General features: G+C 44.6%; 1 protein-coding gene across 1 annotated transcript in view; it reads right to left on the bottom strand.

Annotated features, from left to right (window-relative positions):
• The window catches only part of LOC148136926 (polyunsaturated fatty acid 5-lipoxygenase-like), a 75462-nt gene that overhangs the window by 17619 nt on the left and 42969 nt on the right, over window positions 1–14874 (bottom strand). The window contains exons 9-11 of the mRNA XM_087982707.1: window positions 12163–12366; window positions 6867–6953; window positions 1903–2072 (exon numbers count right to left, since the gene is read on the bottom strand). Coding sequence (XP_087838833.1) covers window positions 1903–2072; window positions 6867–6953; window positions 12163–12366 — 461 coding nt within the window. The remainder of the gene's footprint in view (window positions 1–1902; window positions 2073–6866; window positions 6954–12162; window positions 12367–14874) is intronic.

Genomic DNA, 14874 nt, shown 5'->3' with positions numbered 1-14874 from the left:
GGAAACAGAGCACATTTCCCAATAAATTAAGAGAACAAAGAATTTTCTTTTTCAGGAGAACCCTTCCAGATCCAAATGAGAAGCATATGCCCTAATGTAATCTTCAGAGAGAAGACAAAAAGCCATGAAGCAAGAACTACACAGAGCGGTTGGCCACTTCAGCCAAATCGGGATAGTATTTGATTCAAGCCAAACTTTTATCGAGATACAGTAAGGGTTGGGGTTAAATATGAATTAAGTTAAAATAAGATAAAGTGAACTTAAATGAAGTAAGTTAAAGCTGAAGATGTTAGATGAAATACGCTGTAAAAGTTGCAACAAACATATATTTTATATGAAATATTGGTACTTAAAAGATTAAATAAAGAGGGGCTTGTTTAATTAAATTCTGAGTCAGTTCCCTGTCTTTCGTCTATCACACAAGGGAAGTATACTGAAATAAAAATAATAATTTGTGTACTCCTTTTCAGGCAACAGTGTTAGAAGATTAAAGAGTAACGCGGGATCTAAACTGATGTTTAGTTTTATAAGAGGTAAAAATTGGAGCAGATTTAAAAGCTTTGAATGGATTTTATGAATGGGAGCTTTTTCACAATCAAGTGTGTGTAAATAAGGAAATTAGACTTTTAGAAATTTTAATTTCATCTCCACATGGCTCCTGAGATCTGCCCAGATACTGGGTAGGTGGCATGGGAAGATGCCTTGTTGCAGCTATATAGAGCCTTGATGAGACCTCACCTGGCCACCTAGTGTACTTTGTACAGTTTTGATGTTTTTACCTAAGGAAATATATACTTGCTTAGAGAGATTACTGTGGAGGTTCACCAGATTAAACGCTGGAATGGTGAGATTTTTCTATGAGGAGAAATTGAGGAAGCCTGGTCTGCATTCTGTAGAATTTAGGAGAACGAGAGCTGATTATTGAAACATACAACCAGCAGGTCCAGTCTCAGAATAAGGGGCTGATCACATCAAACTGAGATGAAGAGGAATATCAGAGGGTGGTGATTCTTTGGAACTCTCCAGCCATGAGTGCTATGAAAGATCAACAATTCAGTATGGGATTAATAAATTTCTACAAATTACAGCTATGAAGGGATATGGAGACAGTCTGGGAAGATGGAGTTGAGGTAGAAGATCTGCTATGAGTTAACTGAATGGCAATGCATGCTTGATGGGCTGAATGGCCTACTCCCAACTTCCTCCGAGGTAAATCTTCTAACAAGCTTGACCGGTCTAGCCCAGTCCTGTGGCTCTCTAAGCTTTGCACCTGCAAAATGTGGGTTCAATCCTATCCCTTATGGGCTGAATGGCCTACTCCTGCTCCAGTCAACCAACACACACATTCACACAGACATACACACACACTCATACAGACACACTCACTCACATACACACACACTCACACACAGTTATACACACACACACTTACACAGACACAGACACACACACACTTCATGATGAAGTCGAGGTTGTTGAAATTGAAAATGTAGTGGGACAAGACATGTGATATGCTAATAGCCAAGAAGCTCTGTTGAAAGAAGTACTGTTTCAATCAAATATGTTTGCAAAGACTCAAAAGTTCCCAACTGAAGCGAAGGGGTAAATGAGTGAGTGTGAAAGAGGCCACTGGGAACCAGATCTATCTTCACACTTTGATCTCTGCAGCTGTAGTGGCTGATACAAAAATGCTCGGGCTGCTCTGCATCGGCTGTGGGGACTGGTGTAGCATCTGCAGAAGAGTCATCTCTGGTTGTCTGCAGGAACTGTTTCTGAGAAGGTGGACTCTGATTTGTTCAGCAGGATTAGCAATCATCGAAGGGTTTCGAGCATGCTGGAGAACTGATGAGACACTGCTACGTGAGCATTCCTGTCACTGCAAGAACGGAAATGATCACTTACTCATGAATCGCTCTCCATAGGAGCAGGCCATCATCCTTGTAACAGTATCCCTTAAGTTGTGTGACTCCACGGTCCTCCAGATTTTCTGGCAGACACAGTGACCGGTAGGTCAACCTTTGGAAGGCTTTTGAACTCAACAAATGAAAATCATCTTCTTTGACACCAAACATCTTTGGAAAACAAGATACAGGTTAACTCCCAGGACTGACTGATTCAGAGCTTGGATAGACACTTGACTGTAAAGATTGTTTGGCTCCTTTTCCAGGATGCAAGACTGAATACGACAGAATGACATAACTCATTTAAAAGATCAGAAGATATGCTGAGGGAGATTCAGTATTAAGCAACCTTGTTACACACTGTCAGAAACATAAAGCAAAATGCTAACAGATACAAGGCACTCCCACATAACTGAAAAACCAAAGAACTGTGGAAACCAGAAATTATTGGAAAAAGTCAGCAGGTTTGGCAGCATCCATGGAGTGAAAGCAGTGTCAATGTTTTGGGTCCAGTGAGTCTTCCTCAGAACTGCATCCTCAGGAGAATTCATACTCTCAACAAACAGTATTTCAACTCCATCTCAAACATCAAAAACTTTATGTACAACAAACTTTTATCTACCCACCTCCATAACCAGCGCTCCTCAACCATTCCAGTAGATTCCCCCGGCCTCTGGAACTGCTCAGACGTCATTAGCCATGCGGCTCGTGCAGCCACCATCCCCACGCTGATTGATGATGTCACTTCCGCCCCCATCATGGCCGCTTCCACAGCCACTTCCACCCCTCACAATTCCTCATGCACCACACGTGACATCACTTCCGCCCCTCACATCATCGCTGATGTCACACGCTCAGTGACATCCGCCCCCCCCCCCACTGCCATGTTTGCCACCACTTCTGCCCCCACCAACACCACTCACCTGCATTCTGCTGACACGCCCCCTACAGATCCCACTGTCACCATCCCCACCCCCCAGAACCCTGAGGGGAACACCATCCCTGCTCATGACTCCACCCCTATTTCCCCCCACCACACCCACTCCAGTTACAGGCTCCGCCCCCACTCCCAGCTCCATACCCACACCAGATCCCAGCTCCCAGACCTGCCTAGTTTTCACCATCCCGCCAGACCTCCCCTTCACTGAGGACGAACGATCAGTCCTCAGCAAAGGATTCACCTTCATCCCCCTCCATCCACGCATCAATGAATTTAATACACGCCGTGACGTTGAACACTTCTTCCGCCTCCAAGCTTACTTTCACAATCAGGATTCCTGCCCACCTTCCAAGGACCCCTTCGCCCACCTCCAACACACTGCATCCACCTGGACACCCCGTGCTGCCTATTACCCGCCCTCGACCTCTTCATTTCCAACTGCCGCCAGGACATTAATCGCCTCAACCTGTCTACCCCCCCTCCCCCACTCCAACTTCTCACCCTCATAACGCGCAGCCCTCCAATCCCTCTGCTCCAATCCCGACCTCACCATCAAGCTAGTAGATAAAGGGGGCACAGTGGTAGTCTGGCGCACTGACCTCTACACCGCTGAAGCTAAACGCCAACTTCCTCTTCCTACCGCCCCCTCGACCACAACCCCACCCCCCATCACCAAACAATCATCTCCCAGACCATTCAGAACCTCTTCACCTCAGGAGATCTCCCACCCACAGCTTCCAACCTCATAGTCCGGGAACCCCGCACTGCCCGGTTCTACCTCCTTCCCAAGATCCACAAGCCTGACCACCCTGGCCGACCCATTGTCTCAGCTTGCTCCTGCCCCACTGAACTCATCTCTACCTACCTCAACACCGTCCTATTCCCCCTAGTCCAGGAACTCCCCACATAGGTACGAGACACCACCCATGCCCTCCACCTCCTCCAAGACTTCCGTTTCCATGGCCCCCAATGCCTCATCTTCACCATGGATATCTGATCCCGCTACACCTCCACCCGCCATGACCTGGGCCCCCAAGCCCTCCATTTCTTCCTCTCCCAACGTCCCCAACAGTACCCTTCCACCGACACTCTCACTCGTTTGGCCGAACTGGACCTCACCCTGAACAATTTATTCTTCGAATCCTCCCACTTCCTCCAGACCAAAGGGGTAGCCATGGGCATTCGTATGGGCCCCAGCTATGGCTGTCTCTTTGTTGGCTACTTGTACAGTCCATCTTCCGTAATTACACCGGTACCACTCCCCGCCTCTTCCTCCGCTACATTGATGACTGCATTGGTGCCACCTCGTGCTCCCGCGAGGAGGTTGAACAATTCATCAACTTCACCAACACATTCCACCCTGACCTTAAGTTTACCTGGACCATCTCTGACACCTCCCTTCCCTTCCAAGACCTCTCCATCTCCATTGATGACGACCAACTTGACACCGACACTTTTTACAAACCCACCGACTCCCACAGCTACCTGGATTAAACCTCTTCCCACCCTACCTCCTGCAAAAAATGCCATCCCGTATTCCCAATTCCTCTGCCTCCGCTGTATCTGCTCCCAGAAGGACCAGTTCCACCACAGAACACACCAGATGGCCTCCTTCTTTACAGACTGCAATTTCCCTTTCCACGTGGTAAAAGATGCCCTCCAACGCATCGCGTCCACATCCCGCAACTCCGCTCTCAGACCCCACCCCTCCAACTATAACAAGGACAGAACGCCCCTGGTGCTCACCTTCCACCCTACCAACCTTCGCATAAACCAAATCATCCGCCGACATTTCTGCCACCTCCAAACCGACCCCACCACCAGGGATATATTTCCCTCCCCACCCCTTTCCACCTTCGGCAAAGACCGTTCCCTCCGTGACTACCTGGTCAGGTCCACACCCTACAACCCACCCTCCCACCCTGGCACCTTCCCCTGCCACCGCAGGAATTGCGAAACCTGCGCCCACAGCTCCTCCCTCACCTCCATTCAAGGCCCTAAAGGAGCCTTCCACATCCATCAAAGTTTTACCTGCACATCCACCAATATCATTTATAGTATCCGTTGCTCCCGATGCAATCTCCTCTACATTGGGGAGACTGGACGCCTGCTAGCAAAGCACTTTAGGGAACATCTCTGGGACACCTGCATCAATCAACCACACCTCGCTGTGGCCCAACATTTCAACTCCCCCTCCCACTCTGCCGAGGACATGGAGGTCCTGGGCCTCCTTCACTGCCGCTCCCTCACCACCAGACGCCTGGAGGAAGAACGCCTCATCTTCTGCCTCGGAACACTTCAACCCCAGGGCATCAATGTGGACTTCAACAGTTTCCTCATTTCCCCTTCCCCCGCCTCACCCCAGTTCCAAACTTCCAGCTCAGCACTGTCCCCATGACCTGTCCTACCTGCCTATCTTCTTTTCCACCTATCCACTCCACCCTCCTCTCTCACCTATCACCTTCATCTCCTCCCCCACTCACCTATTGTACTCTATGCTACTTTCTCCCCACCCACACCCTCCTCTCACTTATCTCTCCACCCTTCAGGCTCTCTGCCTGTATTCCCGATGAAGGGCTTTTGCCCGAAACGTTACTTTTACTGCTCCTCGGATGCTGCCTGAACTGCTGTGCTTTTCCAGCACCACTCTAATCCAGAATCTGGTTTCCAGCATCTGCAGTCATTGTTTTTACCTCAGAACTGGAAGGCCATCTCATGCTGTCATCCAGTTCTGAAGAAGAGTCATTGGACCCAAAACGTTAACTCTGCTTTCTCTCTCCAAATCCTGCCAGACCTGATAAATTTTCCAAAAGTTTCTGCTTTTGTAACTTATCATCGGCTTTGTCACAGGGTCACCTAATGTAAATACAAAGCTGAGAAAAAAAGGGGCAGAAACCTGTGATGATGAGCCAGCCATGGCTCAATGGGTAGCACAAGCACCTGAATCAGTGATGGGTTAAGTCTCACTCCAGCGGGTTGAATATAAAATTGTAGGCTGACACTCCCAGATCCCAGAACTGAGGGATTGTTGAATGTCGAGCATACCGGTTCTTTCTTTCAGATAAAATGTTAAACTCAGATTGCACCTGCCCTGTTCAGGAGAATACAGAAGATTCCATGGCGATGATTTTAGGAAAGTGCTGTCAAATTATCCTTGGTGTTTGGGGATAATGGTAGTAACTCAGTCATTGATGTGCACTCATGTACAAACTCACCAGTGTCTGGAACTATTTTAAGTCCCATTAAAACCCTGGACAAAGCCAGAATTATATGACAATTCTGCATTGTACTTTTATATTTAATTATCTTTAGTTTCTGCTTTAGACCAATACTACTATCTTCATTTTGAGGACCCAGCGTAGCAGAATGTGCCTGAGTCTGCTTTCTCCTTATCCCTCAATGAAGCACTTTAACACTCGATGTAACACTTCTTTATTTACATCTATACTCTGTGGGTTTCTCAAATACAACTGTCTAGTGCAGTGTCTAAGACCGCTCTCCTCACAAGCTCATTCTAGACTAGACTCTCTCTTTTACTGACGTCACGGTGGCACAGCAGTTAGCACTGCTGCCTCACAGCGCCAGAGACCTGGGTTCAATTCCCGCCTCAGGCAACTATCTGTGTGGAGTTTGCACATTCTCCCCGTGTCTGCGTGGGTTTCCTCCGGGTGCTCCAGTTTCCCCCCACAATCCAAAAATATGCAGGTTAGGTGAATTGGCCATGCTAAATTGACCATAGTGTTAGGTGAAGGGGTAAATGTAGGGGAATGGGTCTGGGTGGGTTGCTCTTCCGAGGGTCGGTGTGGATTTGTTGGGCTGAAGGGCCTGTTTCCACACTAAGTAATCTAATCATCATAACTTACATAAACCTCAATTTGCCACAGGTTACACATAAAAGTCAAACATCACTGATTAGAAAATCTATATTCCATCTTCATCATCTAAGTGAGCACAAAATGAATTTGAAAATATTTGAAATACAATTAAGGAGTCAGAACAGGGAGATTATGTAAAGCAGAACTCACTTGGCTGATATATCCATCATCGCCTATCAGCTTCAATCTCGCAAGGGTGTTGATGTGTGCCGTGTACTTCACATGAGGAGCCAGAAGCTAAAGATAAACATAATATTTTTAATATTAAAATATTGTGGTTAATCTTTGGAATTCCCAATCAGCAAGGTGTTTGGTCAAGGCTGAGTGGACCCAAGTAGACCCGTGTAGTCCCAAGACTGAGATCCATAGATCTTTAGGCTCCAAGGCAATCAAGGGATTATGGGGATAGAGCAGAAAGTTGGAGTAGAAGATCAGCCATGATCTCATTGAATGGCAGAGGAAGCTAAAGGAACTGAATGGACTGCTCCTGCTTTTTATGAACTTACAAACACATTACCTTTTTTGGCAGAGGACAAGGAAAGACTGATAAATTAAAATGCATTTACTTCATTGCAAGAGGCCTGACAGGTAAGGCAGATAAATTAGGGCATGGTTAGGATTATGGATGTCATTGCTATTACAGAAACATAGTTCAAAGATAGGCAGGATGCTACAGGAAGGATAGAAAGGGCAGCAAGAGAGGATGGGGTGGCATTTTTAGTCGGGGCCAACATTACATCTGTGTTTAGGGAGGATATTCCTGGGAGATTGTCATTTAAGGTTATACGGGTGGAACTTAAAAATAAGAAAGGGGTGATCACTTTGTTGGAATTATAGTAGTAGCAGGAAATTGAGAAGCAAATATGTAAGGAGATTTCAGATATCTGTAAGAAAAATAGGGTTGTAATGATAGGGAATTTTAATTTTCCAAACGTTGACTAGGATGCCAGAGTGTTAAGGGCTTGGAAGGGGAGGAATTTGTTAAGTGCATTCAAGAAAACATTCTTATTCAATATATGGATGTAACTACTTGACTTCCTCTTGGGAAATAAGGCAGGACAAGTGACTGAGGTGTCAGTGGGAGTGCATTTTGGGATAAGTGACTGAGGTTTCAGTGAGGGTATGCTTTGGGGAAGTGATTAAAGTTCCGTTAGCTTTAAAATAGTTATGGAAAAGGATAGAATTGATCAAAAAGTTAAAGTTCTAAATTGGAGCATGGCCAATTTTGATGTAATTAGACAGGAGCTTTCAAAAATTGATTGAGGGAGGCTATTCACAGATATTAGGATGGTTGGGAAGTGGAGGGCCTTTAAGAAAGAGACAGAATTCAGAGACAATATTTTCCTGTAAGTGTGAAGACTAAGGCTGGTAGATGTGGCTGGATGACTAGAGAAATTGAAGCTCTGATCAAGAAAAAGAAGGAGGCATATATCAGCTGTGAACAGCTGGGATTGAATGAATCCTGAGAAGAGTATAGGGCAGTAGGACTATACTTAAGAGGGAAATCAGGGGGGCAAAAATTGGACATGAGATAGCTTTGGCAAACAGAGTTAAGGAGAATGCAGAGAGATACTATAAATACATTAAGGGGAAAAGGATAACTATGGAGAGAATAGAGCCCCTCAAAGATAAACGTGGCTGTCTATATGTGGAACCACAGGAGATACTAAACAAATATTTTGCATCAAGATTCAATGTGGAGAAGGACATGGAAGGTAGGCAACTTGGGGAAGTAAACAGTGATGTCCTGAAAAGAGTTCACATTACAGAAGAGGAGTAACTGGAGATCTTAAACTACATAAAGATGGATAAATCCCCGGGATTTGATCAGGTGTACCCGGAACATTTTGGGAAGCTAGGGAAGAGATTGCTGGGCCTTTTGTTGAAACATTTGTATTATCGATAGCTATGGGTGAAGTGCTGTAAGACTGGAGGTTGGCTAATATGGTGCCATTATTTTAAGAAAGGCTGCAAGGAAAAGTCAGGGAACTATAGACTGCTGAGCCTTATGTCAGTGGTGGGTAAGTTGTTGGAGGGGATTCTGAGGAATAGGATTTATATGCATTTGGAAATGCAAGGACTGATTAGGGACAGTCAGCATGACTTTGTGAGTGGAAAATCATATCTCACTAATTTGAGTTTTTGTAGAGGTGACAAAGAAGATTGATGAAAGCAGAGCAGTAGATGTTGTCTACATGGACTTCAGATTCTGCATGGTCGATTGGTTAGCAAGTTTAGATCACATGGGATTCAGGGAGAGCTAACTAATTGGATACAAAATTAGCTTGAAGGTAGGAAACAGAGGGTGGTGATGGAGGGTTGTTTTTCAGACTGGAGGCCTGTGACCAGTGACGTATCACAAGGATCAGTGCTGTGTCCACTGCTTTCCATCATTTATATAAAAAGATTTGGATGTGCAGATAGGAGGTATGGTTATTAAGTGTCTAGATGACACCAAAAGTAGGCAGTGCAGTGAACAGTGAAGAAGATTATTTCAGAGTACAATGGGACCTTGATTAGATGAGCCAATGGGACAAGGAGTGACAGATGGAATTTCATTTAGATAAATGGGAGGTGCTGAATTTTGGTAAAGCAAATGATGACAAGACAAGTCTTATACACTTAATGGTAGTATAAATGTACCATCATACACTTGAAAACACAAGTTTTCCTGGGGAATGTTGCTGAACAAAGAGACCTAAGGGTGCAGGTGCACAGTTCCTTGAAGTTGGGTCGCAGGTCGATAGGGTGGTGAAGAAAGTAGTTGACACGCTTACCTTCTTTGGTCAGTGAGCTGAGTATAGGAGTTGGGTCATTATATTGTAGCTGTACAAGACATCGGTGTGGCTACTTTTGGAATACTGCATGCAATTCTGATCACCCTTCTAGAGCAAAGCTGTTGTTAAACTTGCGAAAATGCAGAAAAGATTTACAAGGACATTGCCAGCTTTGGAGGGTTTTAACTATACGGAGAAGCTGAATAGGCTAGGGCTTTTTCCTTGGAACGTCAGTGGCTGAGGGATAGTCTTATAGAAATTTATAAAACCATGAGGGGCATGGATGGGCCGAAGTGTTTTTCCTAGGGTAGGAGAGTCCAAAACTACAGGACACAGGCTTAAGGTTAGAGAGAAAAGATCTAAAAAAGATCTAAAAAATTCACACAGAGCATGGTCTGTGTATGGAACGAGCTGCCAGAGGAAGTGGTGGAGGCTTGTACAATTCAACATTTAAAAGGTCAGAAGTCACACAACACCAGGTTATAGTCCAAAAGGTTTATTTGAAATCAGAAGCTTTCAAAGCACAGCTCCTTCATCAGGTGAAGCAGCCTTCACTGGATGAAGGAGCAGCACTCAGAAAGCTTGTGATTTCAAATAAACCTGTTGGATTATAATCTGGTGTTGTGTGACCTCTGACCATCTCCGCTCCAGTCTAAGCGTGACACTTCCGCAACATTGAAAAGGCATCGGGATGGATACATGAATAGAGGAATATGGGCTAAATGGGTCTAGGTCAAATTGGGATGTCTGGTTGATGTGGATGAGTTAGATCAGAGAGTCTATTTCTGTGCTGTATGACTTTATGACTCTGTGACCTTATAAATAGGTTCGCATGTTGTCTGATCTGACAGCATCTGTGGGGTGAAAGCAAAGATAACATTTCAAGTCCAGTCACTCTTCATCAAAACTCTTCATTCTGATCACCAGTTCTCATGGAGAATCGCTGGACTCAAAATGTTCACTCTGCTTTGTCCCCACAGATGTTGCCAGACCTGCTGAGTTTCTCAAGCAATTTCTGTTTTGTTTCAGATCTTCAGCATCTGCAGTTCTTTGTTTTGTTTTATATTATTATGGCAACTTATAATTGTACTTGATGTATTTAGCTCTGAAATTATAACATTTTATTCATTTACAGAATGGTCGTCTCCAGCTAGAAAGCATGTATTGCTCAACCCTAATTGATCCTTGAGAATGTGTTGGTGAGCTGCCTCTTTGAACTACTACAGTCCATGTATCCCCAGTGGCTGAAATTATGTCATGTATCCAAGGTCAAAGTGAAATTCCTGTCTTGACTGTAGTCAGACACACCATTCCCTTTGATTTTTCTTTGTTTGTGAGGCTTGTTTATTGCACCACACAGTACACCCTTGCGTGGACTTGGCTCTGTTCCTATGCAGTTTAGAGAGAGCAAGTGCAGCAAGAGGAAAGCTTCCCAATCTGAGCTGATAAATGTGGAGTAACATCAGGTCATACATCTGTCAGGAAATGGTTGCCTCCAACAAGGCTGAATCTAACCACCACACTGGAGAAGGAGCAGGGCTCTGAAAGCTTATGTTTTCAAATAAATCTGTTGGACTATAACCTGGTGTCGTCTGATTTTTGATCTTGTCCATCCCAGTCTAACACTGACACCTCCACATTACTCTCACCCTTGACAATCAATAGCATTATCATTGCTGAATCCCTGCATTATTAGCATGCTGGTAGTAGGCTCTGACTAGAAACTGAACTGGATGAGGTATATAAATAATGTGGTGACAACAGCAGGTCAGAAGGCTAGGAATTCAGCAGCAACTAACTCACTTTCCAAAGCATGACCACCAGATACAAGGCACAAGACAGGAGTGCGATGGAATACTCCCCACTTGTCTGGATGAGTGCAACACACAAGAAATTCGACATTAACCAGAACAAGGTTTGATTGGCACCACATCCACAAACTTCAATATGCTCTCTCTTCACCAGCTGTACTTATCACTGAAGCCAATTACAAAGCCTCCATCAACATCATCTTCCAAACCCACAACCAGTATATCTGGAAAGATAAGGACATCAGATACATGGGAACATCACCATGTATACGTTTCCTTTCAAACCACACGCCACTTAGGATTGTAAATATATTGCCATTCCTTCACTGTCACTGGGTCAAAATCTTGCAGCTCCCTTCCTAAGACCATGGAGGATGTACCCACATCGCAGGGACTGCATCAGTTCAAGAAAGCAGGTCACCACCACCTTAAGGATAATTAGGGATGGACAGTTAAAAACTGATTTAGCCAGAAATGCACATATCCCATAAATGAATTTTAAAAACTTGAAATAGTGCAGAGGAAATTTATCAGGATGTTGCCTGGACTGGAGAACTTTAGTGTCGGAAAAGTGGAGGATAGGAGAAGGATATCTGAGTTTGAAGTGTAAAAAATATGAGGAGCCTAGAAAAAATGGAAAGGAGGGGCTTGTTCCACATGGTTGAAGGATCAGTAAAGAGGGGATACGGTTTTAAGGTAAGAGGTCAGTGCATACAGTGACGTCAAAGGGAAATGTTTTGTTGTGGGGTCTGGAATTCATTGCTTAAAAGGGTGGAAGAGATAGAAATGTTCATAACATTTAACACCCCAATTTCCCCGAATTAAAATGGGAGAGACATTCTTGCTCACGCCTCGTACCTTGTGAATGGGGTGCACGGACGACAATTGCCTGAGAGTGGCCAAGCAGAAAGTCTCAGCGATCAGGTGAGTCTTCAGAAGGTGGGAGACCAGCTCGAGGTGTTGAAAGTCACTGCTCCGCACCCACATCTTGGCCAGCATCCAGTCGAGCTCTGCATCCGAGGGAAGGAAAATGGGATTGTCTTCTCCTGGGGTCTGCTTCAGCTGTAAGCAACAAGAAAGATTAATATGGAGCATTAGGAAGCTTGTGTATCTTGCAATAGCCAGTTTTCTCCTGGCATCTGCTTTTAACTAGAATGTACTTCTATCCCTCTAAAGCCGTTTCTGATGCCTCATGCATTGACTGTGGATTGGAAAATTGCTCATGGCATTCACTTTTTAAGAAAGGTGACAAAGGGAAACCAGGGAGTTACAGTCCAGGGAGCCTAACATGTGTAGTGGGGAAATCTATAATCAAGGATAGGGTATCTGATCACCTCAAAAAGTTTAACTTAATTAGGGAGAGTCAGCATGGATCCACGAAGGGTAGGTCATGTCCAACAAACTTGAAAGATATTTTGAACAGGTGACAAAGGTCGTGGACAGAGGTAAGTCAAACAATGTTGCTTATATAGACTTCCAGAAGGCTTTTGATAAAGTCCCACACAAAAGACAGTTAGCTGAGGTGGAAGCCCACAAAAATGAGGGTAAATTACTGACATGGTTGGGAAATTGGTTGAGTGGCAAGCAACAGAGAATTGGAATAATGGGTAGGCCTCAACTCAAATTGGCAGGCCTCAGTTCTCATAATATTCATTAACAACTTAGATAATGGCATAAAAAGTCAAATACCCAAATTTGCTGACGAACAAAATTGGGCAGCACTGTAGACAGTGTTGATGACACATAAAATTACAACAGGATACCGATCAATGAGGTGAATGGGCAAAGGTGTGGTAGATGGATTTTTTTATTCAGGTGGGCATCTTTGGCTGATCAGGATTTATTGCCTATCCTTAGTTGCCCTTGAGAAAGTGGTTTAGATTAGAGTGGTGCTGGAAAGGCATCTGATGAAGGGCTTTTGCCTGAAATGTTGACTTTCTTGCTCCTCGGATGCTGCCTGACCTGCTATACTTTTCCAGCACTACTCTAATCTAAACTCTGGTTTCCAACATCTGCAGTCTTCACTTTTGCCTTGAGAAAGTGGTGGTGAGCTGCCTCCTTGAACCATTGCAGTCCATCTGCAGTGGTTTGACCCACAATGCTGTTAGGGAGGGAATTACAGGATTTTGACACAGCAGCAATGAAAGAATGACAATTTATTTCTCAGTAGTGAATAGCTTGAAGGGGTACATATGTCTGCTGCCCTCGTCCTCCGAGATGGAAGTGGTCATGAGTTCAGAAAGTGCTGTCTGAGGATCCCTGTTGAATTTCTACAGTGCATCTTTTGGAAAGTACACACTGCTGCTACTGAGCGTCAGTCGTGGAGGGAGAGGATGCTTTGTGGATGTCATGCCAATTAAGCAAGCTGCTTTGTCCTGGATGGTGTCAAGCTTCTTAAGTGTTGTTGGTGCTGCACCCATCCAGGCAAGTAAGGAGCATTCCATACCACACCTTACTTGTGCCTTGAAGATGGTGGACAGGTTTTTGGGCAGGAGATGATGACTCACTGCCTCCAAGTCTATGACTACCAGTGCCACCCATGGGTATGGAACATGTTTGGGTAGTGCCTGATCACAGCCTCCAATCAATGCATCCTGGAATATATTCGGGAAGGGCCCACTCGCAGCCACTGGTTGCTGGATCCCTCGCTGGATCCTTGAATATGCTCGGGCAGGACTCGCTCGCAGTGTCTGGTCACCGGATCCTGGAATATGCTCGCACAGGGCTCAATCGCAGCTTCCAAACATTGGATCCTATAACACGTTTGGGCAGGCCCCTCACCAATGCTTTGTTGAAGCAAATGACAAAAAGAAAGAACAAAAAGCAACAGAAAAAATAAAGCAAGTGAATGAGCTGAGGAGCTCAAATGCAGCACTGCTACTCTCTTGCCATCTTGATTTCTTGTTGCCACTCATTTTCATGCCTGCCTCAGTTATTCATTTTGGATCAAAAAAGGATAGATCAGGGTACAGTTTGGAAGGCAGAAAGTTAAACACAGTGGACATCCAACGTGATTTGGGAATTCAGGTGAAAACTGTTTGAATTGCCATGAACATGTGCAGAAAATAGTCAAGAAGGCAAATAGAACACTGACCTTCATATCTAAAGATGCAGACATTATGCTGTAGTTACACAAAACCCTAGTTAGACCTCAGAGTACTGAGAACAAATCTGAACACTACACGTTAGGAAGGATATTTTGGCCTTGGAGGGAGTACACAGCAGGTTTACAAGGATGACCTCAGGGGTTAAGTCATGAGGAGAGATTAGATAAATTAGAATTTAGAATGTTAAGGGGTGATCTAATTGAGGTCTCAGGGTATTAAAAAGGGAAAGACCAGATAGATAAACATAAACTATTCACACTGGTTGAAGATTATAGACTACGGGAAATAGTCCGAGAATTAGGGCTAGGCCATTCAGAAGAGATGTTGGAAAGCACTTTTACACACAAAAGGTGGTGGAGGTTTGGAACTCTCTTCCTCAAACGGCAGTAGATGCTCATTCAATTGTTAAATTTAAATCTGAGATAGACAAATTTTTATTAAACAAGGATATTGTGGGATGTGG

Source organism: Chiloscyllium plagiosum, unplaced genomic scaffold (genome assembly GCF_037043375.1).
Source record: "Chiloscyllium plagiosum isolate Xiang-an unplaced genomic scaffold, Cpla_swu_hap1 HiC_scaffold_44, whole genome shotgun sequence".
Taxonomy (NCBI): Eukaryota; Metazoa; Chordata; class Chondrichthyes; order Orectolobiformes; family Hemiscylliidae; genus Chiloscyllium; species Chiloscyllium plagiosum.
The sequence above is the reverse complement of the archived record's forward strand: the minus strand, read 5'-3'. Positions and strand labels throughout refer to the sequence as shown.